General features: G+C 38.2%; 1 protein-coding gene across 7 annotated transcripts in view; it reads left to right on the top strand.

Annotated features, from left to right (window-relative positions):
• LOC129699718 (estrogen-related receptor gamma) overlaps positions 1–21,151 on the top strand; it is a 241,510-nt gene that overhangs the window by 170,568 nt on the left and 49,791 nt on the right. For all 7 annotated transcript variants that reach the window (XM_055639735.1, XM_055639738.1, XM_055639736.1 and 4 more), the window contains 2 exons: positions 5,467–5,879; positions 9,020–9,136. In XM_055639735.1, coding sequence (XP_055495710.1) covers positions 5,467–5,879; positions 9,020–9,136 — 530 coding nt within the window. The remainder of the gene's footprint in view (positions 1–5,466; positions 5,880–9,019; positions 9,137–21,151) is intronic.

Raw genomic sequence — 21,151 nt, forward strand, 5'->3', positions numbered from 1 at the left:
TAGAGACATCATCCAAACCTTAGGCTTACCAAAATCAACTGTTTATAACATTATTAAGAAGAAAGAGAGCACTGTTGAGCTTATTCATTTGAAAAGGGACTGGCAGGCCAAGGAAGACCTCCACAGCTGATGTCAGAAGAATTCACTCTATAATAAAGAAAAATCCCCAAACGCCTCTCCGACAGATCAGAAACACTCTTCAGGTGCGGATTTGTCAATGACCACTGTCCACAGAAGACTTCATGAACAGACATACAGAGGCTACTCTGCAAGATGCAAACCGCTGGTTAGCCACAAAAATGGGATGGCCAAGTTACAGTTTACCAAGTACTTGAAAGAGTTACCACAATTCTGGAAAAAGGTCTTGTGGACAGATGAGGCAAAGATTAACATATCAGAGTGATGGCAAGAGCAAAGTATGCAGGAGAGAACTGCCCAAGATCCAAAGCATACCACCTTATCTGTGAAACACGGGTCTGAGTGTGTATGGCTGCTGAAGGAACTGGCTCACTTATCTTCATTGATGATACAACTGTTGATGGTAGTAGCATAATGAATTCTGAAGTGTATAGACACATCCTATCTGCTCAAGTTCAAACCAATGCCTCAAATCTCATTGGCCAGTAGTTCATTTCTACAGCAAGACAATGATCCCAAACATACTGCTAAAGCAATAAAGGAGTTTTTCAAAGCTAAAAAAATGGTAAATTCTTGAGTGGCCAAGTCAATCACCCGATCTGAACCCAACTGAGCATGCCTTTTATATGCTAAGGAGAAAACTGAAGGGGACTAGCCCCCAAAACAAACATAAGCTAAAGATGGCAGAGCATCATCAGAGAAGACACCCAGCAACTGGTGATGTCCATGAATCACAGACTTCATGCAGTCATTGCATGCAAAGGATATGCAACAAAATACTAAACATGACTACTTTCATTAACATGACATTGCTGTGCCCCAAACATTATGGTGCCCTGAAATGGGGTGAGTGCATTAACACAGCTGTAATTTCTACATGACAAAACCAAAATATATAAAAATGGCCTTTATTAAAATCTGACAATGTGCACTTTAACTACGTGTGATTTTTTGTTTTCTATTACAAATCTCAAATTATGGAGTACAGAGGCAAATAAGTAAATGATGGGTCTTTGTCCCAAACATTATGGTGGGCACTGGAATGTCAAACTCTGGTGAGCAGTTTCAATGTGAAGCTTCTCGTTTTCCTCTTAATGGGCCTGTCCCACTTAGGTGATTTTTCAGCGGACTGCCGCGATTGTCAAGTTGCCGGCAGTCGCCTGAAAAACCGGCAACTGGAACGGCGACTGTCAGAGTGGAACACACTCACAAACACATCGTTTTGTTTACCAGCCCGTGTGAATTTTCTAAAAAATTCACACGGTGCAAACCCAAGGTGATACAGACACACACCGTGATGAACAGGAAGGTTGTCGCTGTAATTTAGACAGCTAAATTAAAAGAGGGGGGGGAGAATGGGGGAGAAGGAGTGGAGACAACTTTTAAGAAGCCAGAGAAACACGGCTGTGAAGCTCGGCGAACATTTAACTTATCCTTGGTTCTGAAAACTACTGCTTACCTTTTTTTTTTTCCCCAATGACCCAATGAAATTCACCGGTCAGCACTGGCTACAACCTCCTAGAACCTTTGGCCTCCTGGCAACCCACTGATGGCTTGAGAATTCTCGCTACTCTCCATTCTAGTCGCCGCTAATTTTTCAACATGTTGAAAAATTCACGGCGACCATAATGAGACCGCGACTAGTTCCCAGAACGCGGGAACTCCTCGCGACCATGAAGGCGACTCCCCAGCAACCACCCGCGAACATGTGGCGACCGTGTGACGACCGCATAGTCTCCTGCAGTTGCCTAAAAAGTCGCTTAAATGGGACAGGCCCTTAACTCTTCCTGTTATAATATCTGCTGCCTGACATTTTTAACTACCCAACTTCCAGCAGATCCCTTCTTTCGCATCTATTTACAGAATATTTGACTTTCTGCCCTTAGCTGTAAAAATGCACAATCTTTATGGTGGTAATTTAGATCTTACATGCACTAATTAAAATGAAAACAAAAAAAATCTCTAGGATAGCACACTTTGCATATTGTTCCCCAACGTGACTGACTTTCATTTGACTAGAGTTGGGCTTTTAATCCGTACCAGTGGAAATCTCTGGTTTACTTATGAAATGCTATTGTTGCACTGAAAAGAAGCATTCCCTCCTCACTACAATGCCTTAATGCAATGATGATATGTTTGCTCCGGCAGCTGACAAGCTATTGTATCATTTAGATTCCATAATGACACCTTGTCACACTGAAATAGTCATGTTTTCCAAATCATACATTACAGCGTTGACTCCCAACATACTGAATAATCTCGATGTGATTTTTTTTTTTACCCCGCTTCCACAATGTATAAATTTTGTTTCCACTTTTCCTATTTTGGCACCTTGTGTGGTGAGCACAATTAGTTCAGGTAGAAAGTGAATTACAGCTTGTTCTCCAAAGGAGAAGAGTTAACAACATAACTGGATTCATTCACTGAAGCACAAAATAATTACAGTGGTACTTTCTAAACCGCTAATCTAAAATTCAGAGAAGCCTGCTTCTTTGGTTTGGACAACTTATTCAAAGCAAGAGGGAAATATGAGAATGAAAAGAAAATTGATTCATAAGGATGGCTTAAAATAATATTCTGTTCCGATAAAATAACTTTACTGTCAGCTGCCACAAGTTCAAGATTCAATTCAATACTTTTCAAAACCTAATGTATGTATCAATAACTTGAATATAGTATTTGCAAAAATGAGTAGCTAAGGATTTTTTTTAATGGCTGATATTCTGTTGAATTTAATTACTAACCTATATCCAGGACACACCAGTTAATAAATTACTTGACACTTAAAAAAAAGGCACAATGTTATCCTGAGCTTGTGATTTACAAGCAAGAAATACAGGCATGCTGAATCGTGCCTGTATGTGGAAGGATCGGAAATTGATGCAGCTATTATCATTTCCACAATAGCAATTACATTGAATGGTTTGTAAATAGAGTTAAATACATAACTGCAGCAGTAATAGTTAGGCACTGTTTTGGACAAAGGAATTACTGTTATGCAAGGTTGGCAATATTCAAATAATTTTAACAAAATTCAACAGAATTGTTGTTGAAATTAATGGTCCATCCGGTCTAACAAATGTGGTGCCATATTTTGGGGCCTGTACATTCCTTTGATATGAAGATGGAAGGGGGAACTTTTATGTTTTTCTCATAATGGATGGCTTGCTGCCTTACAAGGTGTCATAGCCAGCAACGTAGGGTGCTGTGTTAGCTTTGGAAATCACTGGAGTGCAATGAGCTGAGTGATGTCATTTTCTCCTCTTCAAAGCCCAACAAAGGAGTGACAAAACTCACTTAGCCGAGGCAGGAGAATTCAAGTCCAACTACTGACCATCTCTTCGTTTGGCAATCTGCAGGTCAAAGGCCAGATGCTGTGACGCCTCAGCTTGCAGTGTCCTCTGAAAAATATGACCGTAATACTCTTAGATATCTGTTCATAATACTCCAGAATAGATAAGGATCACAGAATGCTGCCGAGGCCATCGAAGGGTCCATTCCAAATGTCTTATCAAGCCTGCACTGCAGTAAATATGTTCACAGAATTTTCTGAATGGACAGATATCTTACTGACAAACCCAGATATTCTCTGGAGGTAGTGGAAATAACGCACAGATTGCCGTATCTTGCCAATGCATCAATTGACTAAAACCAACAAGGGATTTTTAACTTTTGTTTTGCCTCATCCCTGTTGCTTTCTTTCACTACATTGTTTTCAAATACCTGGAGATTTATTTAACTCTGTTGGCAGCATAAGTATATAAGTCAGCTACCTGACATAAGCATACTGGAGACTCCCAGCAATTGACGGAAATAAGTGGTAAAATTAATACTTGTACCTTGCTATTAGCTAAATGAATTCAGTGAACTAATCAGTATAAATAAGGAAACAAACTAATCCTTTTTGACTGTTAAGTTTCCCGCTTTATACTTTATAGTTGCTTAATTGCATTTGGTCAATCATTTAACTGCAGCTTTTGAAAAAAATGTCTTCAACGGCTTATCGGTTGTCTTGTACTATCTAGCAATGCACTACACATTTCTCTTTGTTATTATAGAAAGGGGTTAAAGTGTCGAGCAGGTAAATGCTCTTTCTGTCCAGCTCAGTATGGTTTCAGAGAGACATTCTTTTACCAGACTCTATGAGTCAAGGACCCTGCCTGCAACAATTTTTCCTTGCAGCCAGTGCTGTTAATGAGAGCAGTAATTAATTGATATCTCTCCCATCCCTTGACTACCACTCGGGGCAAAGAGTGGGGATTAAATTTTTCCCAAGTCAACATTAGAGTGAGCAGAATGTGCATTGACTTACAACAGCTCTGTGAATTCATCTAATTTAGAGTACTTACTCTTCCACTTATTACATTGTAATTACTGCTCTCCAATACATTATGTTCACAGGCTTCAGTTGGAAATTATTAGTGCACTCTTCCTCTCTCCCCTTGAAATTCCATGGCACTATTAACGTGGAACTGGAACATCCACAACTATCTATAAATTCAGTTGTCAGGTGTTAGTTTTTATTCTGATCTGCAGTTGAATTTAAAATTAGAGGCACTAAAATTCACATTAGCCACTCGAGCAATGGAATTCAAAAAACTATATTTAACAAAGAAAACCTTTTCTGTCAGAAAAAAAGCTATTTGGGAGGTTCTGATCTTATCCTTTTGTGGGTGAAGAATTGACTTATTTCCATTTTGTGCTGTCAATGCAAAATTTGATATCACTCTGCACTGAAGCCAAAGATTTGGTTGTGTTTTTCAAATGGGGGTTAATTTGTGTCAATTGAAAAATTATTAAATCAATCTTTGGGGAATTTTGCCTTTGTACTTTTTTTGTTACAACTTTTCTATTAGCATTTTGAGACAACCCACATTTAAATCTCAACGTGTTAACCGCAGTCATTGCTTTTAAATCTTTCCGTGCTGGTTTTGTCCAGCGTATGAGTATTTAAAAAAACCTTGTAAGTCTTTCTGCCATAATCCAGGGCCGATTATACACAGATTGCCTATCTTTCTTTGAACTGTTCTCGCAGCAAATGTGAGAAGTCATTGCTCGGGTAGAATTTAAGTGGAAGAACTGATCTTGGGAGGGAATAGTTTGTGTGGATCTTTTCTATTCTTTCTGCCCCTCCTCCACCCGACCCCCTCCCCTGCTTTATGTTTTGTTTACCACCTGTCTCCAGTTTTGATAAACCTCTGTCGTGCCCTTATGCTGATTATGTTCGTGTAGAACAACTTGTATTGACTAACGAATGAATGATGCCTGGTCCCTTACCTCTCAGGAAGGCCCTAAAGAATGTTGTTTTTAATTCAATGCTTTCCACAGGCTTCTCTGCAGAATGTCAGCAAAGGATCGACACATTGATTCGAGCTGCTCATCATACATTAAGACAGAGCCGTCCAGCCCTGCCTCACTGACAGACAGTATCAATCACCACAGTCCAGGTGGCTCGTCGGACGCCAGTGGGAGCTACAGCTCCACTATGAATGGACATCAGAATGGCCTGGACTCACCCCCGCTCTACACCACCACCACCCTGGGTACCAACGGCAGCTCCCGTAAACGATACGACGACTGTTCAAGCACTATAGCCGAAGACTCGCAGACCAAGTGCGAGTACATGTTGAACTCCATGCCTAAAAGATTATGTTTGGTCTGCGGCGACATAGCATCAGGATATCACTATGGTGTGGCTTCATGCGAGGCATGCAAAGCCTTCTTCAAGCGCACTATACAAGGTAATGCCCCCTTCATATTATATCACGTATCCTTGTAATATTTGTAATAAAGGCAAAACAGAAAGCCACGTAAAACATAAAACCAAGAGAGTTTTAGCACAACTTTGCTTCAGTCAGCTTTTGTTAGTTTAGTTTAGAGATACAAGTGTGGAAACAGGCCCTTTGGCCCACCAAGTCCATGTGGACCATCACACACTAGTTCATGTTATCCCACTTTTGCATCTTACACGCTTCCACAAATTTTCAGAGGTCAATTAATGTACAACCCGCATGTCTCTGTCGCTTTGAAGCAGCAGCTGTACCGCCATGCCACTCCTCCTGCTATCTCTCGAATTTGATTAATTGATCAAGCTAAATTTGTGGTTGTGGTTATCAGCTGACAAAATAAAATTTGAGCTACTAGGTTATCTGAAGATAAAGCACTTTTGTACAGATCAAACTTGGTTTTACAAACTTTCCTCAGATGAGGCAAAGAGGTCAGCAGTTGTCTTTGTCAGGTAATTTCAAACATAGGAGATGTGGCCCATTGAGTCAGTACCAGCTCTCAGACACATCCCATTCCCCCACCTCCTCTACCTATTCTTTCACGCAACCCATAACAATGCCCTGGCTTTACCTACCTTCCGTCCACACTTTTGGAAATTTATAGATAACAATCAACCTAATGACCTGCATATCTTCGGGAGGTGGGAGGAAACCTGAACAACGAGAGAAAACCCACACAGGCCTGGAGAAGCAGATACAAACTCCATGCACACATCACCCAAGGTCAGGTTCACACCCAGGCCACTGAAACTACAACACATCAGTGCAACCCACTGCACACTGTGTAGCCCTCCTGTTCTGTTAACTCTTTTAGTCTATTCCACAGTCCTTAACAGGGATGGTCTGATTGTTCACAATTTTTTTTCATTTAGAATGACAAATTAATAAAATGTGTAATTCTGAAAAAATGGGATTATTTCAGATAAAATGTTGATTGGTAATTTTCCTTTACTATGTCTTGCTCTTAAAATACTGGATATAATTAAACTTTGGCTACGTGTCTGTTGCTCTAAAAACAATCATTGTTCTTTTTTACTTAAATGCTCAGGTTTTCATTAATTCAAATATATTATGAAGGTATTTAGTTTCAATTTAGAAGATAATTCACCTTAAATTAGTGAATAATGTTCTAAATTAAAACTAAATACCCTCATTTTGTCATTGAACTTAGAAATTTTCATAATATTTAAAATGAAATGAATAGTTTATGTGAATTGCATTCATGATTGATTAATGGTGCATATAGTAATTAATTAATGTGAAGGGAGATTAAAAACTTGAAAATAACTTTTGACAACATTTTTCCCAAGCATCTTTCCCAGAAGTAAATGTCTCTATTAACCACAATGACCCATTTAATTTATATCTGTGTGTGTAACATCTGTACAAAGCATTGATATAAATGAAGATACAGTGAGAAGATTGAAAGATAGATGTTAGATCCAACAGGGAGCTGGCTTTCAATGGTTTATGTTCAGCTTGCATCCTCTATAAAGTGTCAATTCATTCGGAGTCAGATCACAATTATTGTTAAGATTAAGGTACGATTTTGTATCTGATATCATGAGGTACATCTGAGAAAATGGGTGGTTACACAGAAAAGCTGGAGAAACTCAGCGGGTGCAGCAGCATCTATGGAGCGAAGGAAATAGGCAACGTTTCGGGCCGAAACCCTTCTTCAGACGTTTCGGCCCGAAACGTTGCCTATTTCCTTCGCTCCATAGATGCTGCTGCACCCGCTGAGTTTCTCCAGCTTTTCTGTGTAACCTTCGATTCTCCAGCATCTGCAGTTCCCTCTTTAACACTGAGAAAATGGGAGTGTTTATTCTTTTGCAACTTTGAAATCTTGGAGTTTATGTGGTGATATAACACACAATATAGTCATTGCATCAAAGCTCCTCTCTCCTGTCCTACCTGAACCTATTACATTACAGCAACCATTTAATTTCCAAGAGCTTCAAGAGGTAATTGGGTTATAATGGATTCAGTATTTGGTCACTGACTCTGTTTGTTGCCCAGCAGTTTGTGACATTCAGCATCAAAGGCTGCTGTACCGAATGGTACTGGCCTGATACATGCACCATCATCGTCCCATATGCTACATTATGTCAATCAATCCCTGTTTTCATTTACATGGCTGTGAAGACACTTTTACAGCAAGCTACAGATTGCACATAGCAATAAATGTTTCCATAAATGGACCCCAGCAGGTTTTATTTTTCATTTTGAATATCTTTTATTAAGCAAACATAGACAAGACCAAGAGAGAATTTAATTCAAAAAAAAACTTCAGGTCCATATGTTCAAGTTATATGCTACCAAATTTACCAGTCTCTGTTCTAATAAATATAAATGCATGGTTAGAAATGTATGCTTTTTTTGGTATATGTAAACGGAATTAGGAATTTCAACAATCAATTTTTCTTTCCGAAAGCAGAGATTGTATAATGTATGCCGTCTTGAATACAAGGTAAATTATAATCTCCTTTAAGCAATTGCCCGAAAGGATGTATATGTGCGAATAGATTTCTTTCCCAGACCAGTTGTTTTGCACAAGGTTTTGCATTGAGTGAGGAGTTTTTAGTATTTAGTCTCTTAGTGTTCCACTAATCTGTTATTTAATGAGGAAGCGTCGGCTCAGAGAAGGGTAGTCAATATAAATCAGTGTTTACAAAGTGTGATTAACTCTGAAATATTTCATCAGAGCTGCTGTCCCAGGTGGATGCGGTGCTAATTACAGGGAGTTGCATATGTTTCTAGGGGAATGTGATGGACCCTGAGTGCTGCTAACATGAAGTATCAAGGTTACAATTACACTCACTGCCAACCTGCCTTGTCTGCACTGGCAATTTATGCACTCTGTGCGATGACCCTCCTCTCCAGAGGACAATAAACAAAATGCATTTTCATTAAGACACTAATGTATTTAACCACAGAGGACCATGGAAGGTTGGGGAGGAGGGTAGGGAAGACAGCACAGAGGGAGAAAGAGGTGGAACATTTAAGAAATCAGATATCCAGCTATATCTCCTTTAAATGAAATGCTTCATCAGAATTTTTCCGTGACTTATCCTCTGGCCTTTATGTTACTGCAGGTAACATTGAGTACAGCTGCCCGGCGACAAATGAATGTGAAATCACAAAGCGTAGACGCAAATCTTGCCAGGCTTGCCGTTTCATGAAATGCCTAAAAGTAGGCATGCTGAAAGAAGGTAAGATGCTTCGTTGTGTGTCTTTAAATCTCCAGCTGTTTCATTTAATGTTTTTCTTCCTATGGGCATCACATTTTATACCAGGATAAAGGTAAGGAAAAGCCTTAATAGATTTACCTTTGAAATGCAATGCAAAATATGGTGTAAATGAATGCACTTACATTTCATTGTGATCCCTGCAATCATTTTAATGTGACTGAAATAACATAAACACACATAATATTAATGTCAATATTATATGTTTCATTGATAAATCTGCAGAGGTAGGTTAAATAAATACACAACTGTTTTATATTTATTACATTCTGGTAGCTAATTTTGTAAGTTTTAACAAGCTCATTTCATGACTTTCATTGTTTTCAATTATTTTTGAGAGGTGTTATCCGACTTCATAATGTGATGTGCATAAAAGTTAGGAGGTATAACTAATTATGATTGTTGTCCACAGTGGCCAGCAATTTCACCAAACTTTTTCAATTATCTCAACAATAGGATTTATGAAAGCCAATTATTTGAGTTTTACCCCACATTTATATTCAAGTACTGAAACAAATTCAATACAGAAGCTTCATGTAAATAATTTCTTCTTCTGATTACAAGAGTTCAATTCTAAAGTTCTATTTCAACAAGCATTTCATTTCATCACACAGTCACCAAGTAGAAGATTACATAAAATTGGAGATTCAATCTTGAGCTCGTGGGGGTGCAAAGGTGTTGTGGAGGTTAAGGAAGGGAACTGAGTCTGTGTGGATTCTCCTAACTTAATCACACTTTTACCTTACCTGTTCTTAAAACTGTGTTTGTCACAACCATTGACTAGCCCAGCTTGCAAGCTATCACAGAACACATGATCCTGTATCTTCAAAAAGCAAGCAAGATATAGAACGAAAGTACACAGGGAGACAGTTTCAATTTTAAAAACAGACCATCGAATTAAATAGTGAAATAATACGTTGGAAGGATTTCTGCGCGTTTTGCAGGAGTCGGAAGCCTGACCTCTGCAAGAGGAGCACTCATGGTACTTTGTAATTAAATGTTAATAGTAATGGCTCTTGAAAGAGAGAGAATCCCCTTTATCACCTTCTACTAGACTGCATTTTAAAACCACCACAAATCAAATGCACATGACCTACCTTTAGAAATGTGGCCATCTTTCACGGAATAAATAAATATGAAATTGAGCTAATCCACTTCAGATACCACATTGGACTGAGAAGATGGATCATTTTACAACATAATTCAATTTATTAATGTATCTTGAAATGTTTAATGTCAGGAATTTGCAAAACAAAATTGTTGTGAAATGCTGACACAGCTAAAAGGACACTGTCATTGTAATGTCATTGTTACACTGATCTCCACATCAAGGCTCACTCTGTATTGCTACCTAAAATACAGATGATGTTACTTCAATCTCAAAGTTATTGCCGTGCATGAAGCTTACTCCAAAACTAGGTTCTGAGAATTTTACCTTCAAACAAACGCAGCTTATGGCAAATTAAGAGCCCATTTTACATTACAATTTAAAACAATTTTTTGAGTCACATTGGCTTATTTCTAAGTAATAGAAAATAATGATAGAAGCAGCATTGGTGTGCATAGAAGTTTGCAATGCTGCCCTAGCCCTTTCCATCTCTCATTCCATCCACAAATTACAAACAAGGGTAATCAAGCTTTATAACTGGGTGCGTTTACATGTGCACCAAACACATATGTTGCCAGCATTGCATCAGCAAGTGTAGAATATAACCTTGGGAGTATTCTTTTCTGAAAACCTAACATTTCTGATGCGGTGTGTTTAATAAACAATGTTTCATATCCCTTTCCTTTTACAAAAATAAAACCCAGTAATGGAATTGTTTGCTTCATTCTTGCTGCGTTGCCGGATTGAGCACCTTTGGTAGCTACTGTTTCTTCACATCTGCCAAGATAGATCTCTGTGTTACACGGCAGAAACGCATTATGCAGGCTTGTTTTAAATGTTTTAACATTTGCTTATGTGCAAGAGTTTAGATGACAGCTCAGTAATTGATAAGGGAAGTTGGAGACAGGCCTGATGGATGTTATGCTAGTTTTGATATGGCATCTTTCCCCAGGAGCCTTCAGACAAATAGCAGCCTTTTGTTCTACTCCCAGCCACCCATATACACATATATCAACATGGCACTCCCATTTGTTGTGATGTGGCTCAGTTTGATACTGGGGTCCTTCCCCGCGCTGGAATTACTGCTTCAAATAGGCAATTAGGGTGTCCACAATGGAAACCTTGAACACTCTGTGGCCTAATGAAGCACAAATTTGGATGTAGAACATGAAGGCATTCAAAGTTTGGATTGCCCTCTGGGAAGAAGATTGCCGTTGGGAGCAATCATACTGCACGGATACTCCTCCTTTATATATATATATATATATATATATATATATTTTCATGAACTGCTCTCAGATCTCAGTTTTGCTTCACGGTGACAAGGAAGAAAATCTGCCATATCTTGTTAAGTTGTCATGTGTTTCTGCAGTGGCTGTTAGTTCATTTGCCCGTGCTCAAATCTGTTGCTTGATAGAAGAACTGTTGTGTTGCTTTAATATTCATCTTCTTCTTCTTCCTTGCCAATCTGCTAGTGGAGAGTGGTTGTGGATCAGCTCGTCCGCAGGTACAGGTTTCACAAGAGGTAACTACAGCCTGGCTGCCAAAGCAAGCCTACTGAGAGCAGCTGTCTAGCCTCCCCCTATTGCACTTTACCCTCTGCAGACCCTCCAAATCTTCCTGGCTCAAGACATAAATCATCATCCTGTCGCTAGTTCTTGGTTTTCGTATTATGCAATTTCTAAATACATGCAAAGCTCTAGAACATGAAGATAAATAATGACCAACATAAAAAGATTTATTTTCTCCACATTTTAACATATCATTTTAACATTTCATCACTGCGGTAATAGCTTCAGTTAGGGACAGTATTATGATTACTGAAACTATATATATATATACTGTAAATATCCAAATTAATAATTGCCTTTAAATACACTTGTAATTCCTGACCATGTTAATCAGTGGACGTTAATATTATTATCTACCCATATAGTTATTTGGTACCTTATATTTTAAGATAATTCAAACATTTGTGTGGTAATTTTCATTCTGTTTATTCAATGGACGTTGAGGAAGTGGCTAGTTAAAATTGGCCTAGTGATTTAGTTTCTTCCTTAGTCCTGCTCACCATTTTCAACCTGCACTGCTTATCCGACAGCAAAGACTGGAGTCTGTTCATCTGGTGGGACCTTCAATTAAAGAGCAAATCAATCTGTAAATGGCTCGATTGTAATCGTGTTTTGTCTTTCTGCTGACTGATCAGTACGCAACAACAGTTTTTCCCCATACCTCGGTACACTTGACAATAAACTAACTAAACTAAACTAAACTAAACTTTGATTATGCTATCCTGGACTAAAATGTTAACTCTGGTCCGATTGGGGGAACTGCTGTGCTTTTTGCTGTCAAGGCAATGGGGAGATGATCCATAGTCCAAATAAATATATTTTCTTCACACTTTCTCTGTTGATCAGACTTCTCCCCAGACAGGACCTGTGCAAACCCTTATTTTCATTGTTTTTAGATGTAGATGGTATTTTGGAAATAAAGTCACGTACTGTAAGCTGCTGAGATCAGTAGTAGTGCTCACCTTACATTCCATCCATCCTGGTTAAAATCGGGACTGTTGTGGCCAGTTTGGGTGCTGGATCTTTTTTATGGCCCTGTCACATGCATCGCTGCAAGTGGCGAGCTTTATTTGAAAATGCAGCTGGTGTCATTCAGATAGCATACTTTAAAGAATGAATACAAATTCTGATTCAACTTAGTGTAAGTTAAACCTCTATATTTGATTACATTTTTCATTTGGACTGTATTACCAAACATGCACAAATTCTATTTCACTAAAAAGGCATTTCAATCGATACTTTAGTGATTCCTATGAATCCCAACCTCCAAAATCTTACTACAATTTGATAAAAACATCAGCCATGAATAGATTCTAATTGGAACAATCTGCTGTCAGATTTGCAAATCAAGGTATGGGAATTATATCGTGAGTGAGAAGTATCAGTTCAATATTTTTGGTCAACTTTACTTTATCGTTTATAATTATTTTTTCCCCCCATAAAGTTTTATGATGCCATTCACTCACACATCATGCGGCTGAATTCCCCAAAATGGCTGAGCTGTAACTCATCAGCACTGAAAATCTGTTTGTTGAAAATGGGTGTTGGTCACTTAATCGTGAAGGAAGTAATTTTACAGCCCCCTTTGTTGACTGGAAGGAGCAGGAACGTTTCTAACATGCATCCTTCCTCCAAACACTGCCCGGTGCACACACAGACCCAAAACATCACCCATCCATTCTCTCCAGAGATGGTACCTGTCCCGCTGAGTTACTCCAGCATTATCTCCCACCCTCCCAGTCATCCTGCTCCTTTCCTCTCCTTCCTACCTACTTTTCCATCCCCGAATCACTCATTTTCCTCTTCCCTCCCCTCCCAGTTCATTTCCACCCCTTTGGTTCTACATTTTCTTTCCTTTGACTATACATTTCACTCTTCTTATCTGAAACCCATTGTCTCCTTTTCACCTCCAGTTCCTATCACTTACTCCAACCGTGTGCCAAACGAAACCCTCTCACCTGTATCCTTCTATCACCTGCCAGGCTTTGTCTCGCCTCCACCTCTCTGTTCCAGTTTCTCCCCCCTCTACTACTATCAGTCTAAAGAAAGTTTATGACCAAAAATGTTGCTTGTCCATTCCATCCACAGACATTGCCTGACCCGCTGAGTTCCACCAGCATGTTGTGTTATAATTGAGTGCACCATATCTCCTACTAAGCAAACTGCTTGCACCATTCACCGCATAGCTGCCATTTAGCCTCAGCTCTGGCCAGCTCCCAAATGCCAACAATAGAATCCCCAACCATCATTCATACTTACTTGTGACGAGCACATGGTATCTCAAGATATGGTTCTACCCATGACTTGGATTCTCCAATTGATTGGAACAAATTTCCCCACCACAGTGTCTCTCGGGCCCCAATGCACCAACCTCCTCTCGTAGCCTATGACCTTCTGAACCAGGCTTCCAGCCAATTGCCCTCCACCCTATCACTCATACTGCTTGTGGCTGGGAACTTCTCTTGAAGAAGTTATTTAGTATAATTCTGCAGGAATAGTTGAGAAAACCATTCTTAGTTGAGCAAATCATAATCTCACAGCAGCCCAACCCGATACAGATTTTTTTCCCTCCGGACTGAAATCCAATCTAATGCTTCACTTTGTCTATTTAAAGTCAATCTATTTGTTTTGTCCTCATTAAGATGCCAGAAAGATGATTGACTTAATAAAATTCCGGAATCAAGATATAAACACGTTTTTTAATAAGAGCATTTTTCACTTCTCTTTCACTGACATTTACTTATTAATTTGTCAAAAGCTTTCTGTAATATGTTCCTGGCCTTTAGCATTTCTGGCAGACAAAAAAAAAACAAAAGGAGAATAAAACAACAAATGCTACCACGTACTTTATCATATCGGACAAAAGGAAGAATTTTTTTATACCATTCCAAAGTTGAAAGTCCCCATGGACTTTCTATTGATCAGGTAAGCATTTCCTGAACATGTTGTACTGTCAGGAGCTAATGGTGATTTTTGTCAAGTGTTGCCTTCTGGGAGCTTGAATACAATTAAGGGGTAAGTGTTGGTGAATATTTTCATACCCTTTGGAGGGTCTCGAGGGAGGAACTAGCAAGGGACACAAGACATTTCCAGCTGTACTACGCTTTCCACAAGTAGTTTTTTTTTCAAAAGATAAAAAGCAAACCTGCTTCTGACTGGCTGCCTTCCAAAACAGGATCCTCATTTGAATGCAGAAATGGAGAATTAATCCGCTCATGCTATTTCCCTGCCTAAAGATATTTTTATATTTCATGTCAAATGTGAAGTAAGTTGATTATATCCTTAGAACATTTATCTTTTGAACTTGCGCAGGGTTTAAATCCATTTTCTCATTTCTTTGAATGCCTCCTTTTATTGAAATAGATCCATTACTTTAATGTTCTTAAATTTCCTCAACTAATCTTTTGCAGAATAAGCAATTTATTCAGCCCAAACCCACCTATTTAAAAACAAGTTTTTGGAATGCTCGTTACTGATCATAACCAGTGTAGACCAATGCTCAAATCTGGATTGTGATAGTATCAATGCTTTCACCCAAGGCTAGAAGCATTAATTTTTTTTCTTAAATCAACCACTTTAATAGTTTCATTTGGAGTTTGAAAGGAATTGGTGAGAGAGAAAGAGAGTGTATTGCAGCCAACAGATTTTGAACCAAATGTTGTCATTGTTGTAGTTACTATCCATTTACCAGATTATAAAAGTCAATTAGATTCTGAATGTATCTTGGTGACAAATGGATAGAAGGTTCCCCACATCATCCTGTTTACTTACATTTATGTAGATTGTCGTTTCTGGTTCATGAACCCACGACAAACAGAAGCCGAATAGCATTGCAAATAAAAGCTTAGAATTACATTTGTATTGATTCCCTGTTAATCTTACAAGATTTCCCCTCCTGTTAATATCAATATTTTTTATTTTTAGGCACGTGGCTATTATATCCTTCAAATGTTATAGACTTTATTCATACACAATCTATTGTTTTTATGTTGATAATTTCCAATGGGCCAAAGCATTCACATTTTGTAAAACTGAAACGTTAAGAAACATTATTTATTTTTATTTTTCAATTGGCAAAAGCAGTGCATTAAATTATATTTCATGAATGCATTTGATTCCGAGTTTAGATGTACAATTGAACATTCTGGTCTTTATTAATGGTTCTTTTTAATCTAATAATGTCAGAATAGATTCAAAAATTTTGAGCAAATCATCAAATAATTTCAAGATATAGATCTTCCATATTATTTAAATGAACAAAACTTATTTTGTTTTTCATATCAAATTCTATTAAAGAAACGGAAAATGTTAAATTACTGATTCAGTTGGAGCATTAATTAACAAAATAACAAAATCCAAAAGTAAGACTCAAATAACTATTACTAGTCTTTATTATATGATTGACAATTTACTATTTAAAGTATGACAATCGTTTTATAAAGAAGGGTGATCTTAAATCCACGATATAACTGAGCTAATGTTCAAAAGCTAAAATGGTATCATCGGTATTCCATCTTTAACTGAATCCCAAGATATCACAAATCTTATAACTTCAAAACCAGGTGTATGCTTATATTCTTTAACTTTCAACTTGTACACAGATAAACATGTTACATACTTGCACTCTTATAAAGGCACTCAGAAAGTCTTAACTGGTTTGTGAAAGTGAAGCAGCCATATCAGTGCCTAAAATATTCACCTAAGCCCACAAGCTGTTTAAATGTCTAATTTGGGCTATATTTGGGAGTTGCTAAAGTGTAGAGATAAGATTAATCACACACAGACAAGTGGCAGCTATGGCTAAGACCTCCAGTTCTGCATTCCTAGTGACAAAATGTTGTCACAAGTCACAAATGGAATGTGGCGATCTCTGAATGGTGGTCTTAACAAGGAATAGTTTGAAACCAATACTCCAATTACCTCTGGGAAAATAACGAGGAGGCAATAACTCTTGACTTGCATTAAACTAACTATAACATTTCAATGCAAAAAGCCTTTTCTTAAAAGATGGCACAATATTCCTCTTTAACTCCTTATTTGGCTTACCACCACAAAAGTAAAGATAATATTCTTCCATTTTTACTGAGAATTATATGGAGACTTAACTTTGCTTTTGTTGCTTGTTATTACATGCCTGGTTTATTCAGAATCAACTGTAACATATTCCAGTTTCTTAAGTAACCTTACGTAGTTTTACTAAGTGTAACAGTAGGAAACTGAAAAGCAGACAAATGGGTTGCGAGTTAATATGATAATGATGACTGCCAGTTAGTTAGATAGGCTGCGAGAATAAAAGCTATACCTCTTAATACAATAGCTTGTTAGCACAATAGGTTTTCCTTTCCTCTTAAAGTATTAACAACTGCAAATGCCTGCAATGCACTCTTGACATCAGGCTGACCGCAAGTCTTGTGGCATACTCACCAGGGATGAGTGGTCGTTGTTGGCATAGCAAACTGTGTTTGTGACCTCAGCACTCTAGACAGCTGTTAAGACCCTGCCTTTAATCGGCAAGGTTAGCAGGGTGCAGGTCTTTTCTCAGTGCATTGACCAGGGCCCCTATTGCATTAAGAGAAGAACAAAGACCGATGACAGCTCCTGATGTCTGGGCATTTCAAAAGCTGCCTCAAAAGTTCATCGTGATAGACTGGATTAGTGCACATTACCGCGCCATTTCCCAAATATGGATGTCGTACCCTACTAGTTTTTCTCTGCATGTTACGTTATCCATTTTACATAAAATGCGAGCTGCACCAGTTTGTCCTGTACAATTTTGTTTTTATCTGGCACAATAAATCCAGCTATTAGAATTAAAATCCCAGCACTTCTATTTATTTTGTATCTGCCCTCTACGTGTATTACCCGGGTAGAAATTGTCAGAATTTCCAACTTAAAATCTTGCAAGGAAAAGTTAAGGAAAGAAGAACTGCTTTAAGGTTCATGTGTTAAAGTGCTCTAATTCCATTTCAGAATGGAGCAAGATGACAGCTGTTAATGAAAATTGAGACCCTCCCACTAGAATTACTGGTGATTAGAAATTTCAGCTAGATGACTGCTCTACTGATAAATAATAATTTATTGAATGCCACTTCTATGAACGATCAAATTATCAACATTGTTATATATGGTTTTGAGTTCCCGTTAGCATTTTGTACTGGTTTAGCTCTCTGCATTCAAAAACATGTGGTATTGGGGAATTCTGCAACTGTTCCCACATTCAAAGTAAGAAAGAGAAAAAAAAAGATGTCACTGAGGGTCACAAATTATGTTCAGGTTTGACAGATTGTAGCCTTGCTTTACAAGAGCAGTAACATCTCATTTGTCACAGTTTGATCAGTAAGTGCGTGAATGTAAGCGGAAGGCTTTCCATCTCAGCACCAATTTAATAGTTCTGAGGCTGTCACCAGGCTAGAGCCACCTGCCCAAGAATTGCAACACTGATCTGTTTTAATTTAATCGGCCGTCAATCGGAATGAAATCATAAATCGTCTCCTTTGATTCCTCTGGCAGTACAGTTTTTTTTTTCCTCTCAGTGATATTGCTGTGTTAGAAACTGCATTTCTGAAGGCCTCTGTAATCTTTATTTAAATCCCAGGGAAGCCAAATGTGGTGACCAAACCGTTGGGATTCTCAGAATATTAGTGATATTGTTATTCCTTGACAAAGTGATGGACGTCATGCCTGGCTCAGGTTGTGGCAATTGCGTGGAATCTCCTGAGCGGTGAGATGTAAGTGAATTACACGGATTATTTTACTGGACTCGTGGAATAAACAGCCCACGCGCATTAAATAGACAGCAGCTTGAATCGGCAAATTTGAAGAATGAAATAAACTGCGGCACTTGGGGAGTGCTGCACTTGCAAACTTGGTCACTGTAACAGATAAGATAAATTCAACCCTCCCCCATGATGAAAATAACAAATGACAGCACATGCCCTGAAGGAGGCTACTGTCTCTTTAAGTGAGTTTACTAAATGCATTTCAGTTTTGAGAGTAAATGGAGTTAGTCTATTGTACATGTTTAATTCCCTATTAGTCCCCAGTGTTTACTGCTGTGGCCAAGCTGGGGCACCTGTAAATTGGGTTAAATACAACACATTGTCTAAACATATCACAGTTACAATCATTCACCTCGAATGGTGATAAGAAACCTCTTGTATTATTGAATCTACAATGGGGAGGCTCTGCAGGCACAGAGATAACAGCTAGTTATTTCTCCTTAAGTAGAAAGAAAAACAGTGGCTTGAGCTTGCTGTTATGACTGTGACATTAATTATAACCCACTGAATTGTTTTATGCTGCTGGAGTGGTTTTGAGATTAAGCTCGCCCTCCAAGCTCCTGTGCATATGGCTCTGATTAAAAATATTTGTCATTCAAGAAAACTTTCATTTTCAAGCGGAGATGATGTATTTATTTTTCTCTGTGTAATCTTGCAGTTTTAATTAGTGGCACGCCAAAAAAACAGATTTGAATTATTTCAGCCTAGCAATTAAAATGGAATGCTAAGTGAAAGCTATTTCAGGTCCCCTATAGGGATTTAATGTTAACAATGTGTACTTTTTCTTTGGTGAATCCTTGATAAGCAGGAGGGCTAGACAGCTTTCATTATCATCAGAAGCACTTCATGGTCATTCTCTAGTATTTGAAAGGGATATTTGTTCTTTGTAAATGGTCAATTTTTCCAGGCTTTTGAAATATAATTTACAATTTTTAATTTGATTCAATTTGATTAAATCATTAATTAGCTTAGTGTTAATTTTCTGGAAAATAAACTGAGCAGGAAGGGTTAGCTTTATTAAGTTTACTTTGAGGGAGGAGTAAGTGACAGAAAATAAGCTGACACAAACATGGGCAGACATGTTGTTAAACTTGGTGATGACTAAATATAGCATCTTCTGTCATTGCCTCTGCAGTCACCCATCCTAGAAAGATGCCAGATGGTGTCATAGTGGTGGTGTACTTTGGATAAGGTTATGGACACAAAATGCTGGAGTAACTCAGCGGGACAGGCAGCAGCATCTCTGGAGAGAAGGAATGGGTGATGTTTCAGGTCGAGGCCCTTCTTCAAACATAAGTCTGGATAGACTGGATAAGTTTATATTGAGTAACATCACAACAATAGATTCCACTTTCTATACAATTGTTTCATTATGAATAAAAGTTGGCTCTCAAATGGACTGTGATGTGCAGGATTTGCTAGCTATACTTTAACCCAAGAGGAGTAGGTTAGTTTACAGGTTTGTGTCAAGGAGTGATTTTGTCAAATCACCCTGTTGTCAGTGTACAGTGTACAATACAGCCAAAATATGTGAACTGAAAGAACAATTTCCGATACTCAGGCTTCCCACACAATTACAGCTGCTGCAGTCAGTTTTAAAGTATTTCTTTTTTTTTTTTAATTTTGATTGTGCTAAATTCTGCCAAAGGTTACATCCAGCTCACTGCATTGGATTTATACTGTCAACATTGCTATCTCCACAGACTGTTAGTTGAACCGATCATCTCATGAGCAGAACAGTCATGCCTCCTTAATACTGAAATCAGACTGCTGCCACTCGTATCAGATCAGTGGCAACTGTTTTCATTTTGGCTAGCTGGCATGTTTGGAGATCTGTCTGACTGCAACCTTAGTTCCTTTGCCCAGGAAAGAGATATATGCACATGTTTCATACCATAGTTGAAGTTGTAGCGGCAATGCACACTAACCTTTTTTTTTGTTCTTGTGCACAGTTTTTCTCTCTATGGTAGTTCCATTTGGTTCAGGGAAGCATTAACAAATAATTGTTCGCACACTGGCATTTTATAATAGCGGCAACACCTAGTAAAGACATGCAACAAAATATGGACCACTGTTTTATTTTCTGAAATGCTGTGTAAGTAATGAAAAGAAACATTTTGAATCTATGTTGAGTTCATAAAGAATCATATTGGAAGATTAACATTCCAAAGGCTATTTCTATGTTAATTCTGAAAGTGCTATTTAGAATAGTGACAGCAGAATAAGCTTGGGATAATCATTTTGTACAGCTCTTTATCCAATTCACTTTAGCTTTAATGGTGTCTGTGTCCACAGCCACTTAGGATTTATACAGTCGCCTCGTTCCCAACAACCCCTCCCCAAAATATAAAGTTAACCAGAAGTTAGGTTGATGGCCACGTATTAAGCATTGTGACTTTTATGTGCCCGTTCCTTGCCGAGAATTATTGGAAATACTAAATGTTTTACATTTGGACCATTAGAGTTCAAGCTTTACAGGATGATAAATAGTCCACAAGTGCATTTCTGTTTCATGCTTCCC

The sequence above is a fragment of the Leucoraja erinacea genome, chromosome 8 (genome assembly GCF_028641065.1).
Source record: "Leucoraja erinacea ecotype New England chromosome 8, Leri_hhj_1, whole genome shotgun sequence".
Lineage (NCBI taxonomy): Eukaryota > Metazoa > Chordata > Chondrichthyes > Rajiformes > Rajidae > Leucoraja > Leucoraja erinaceus.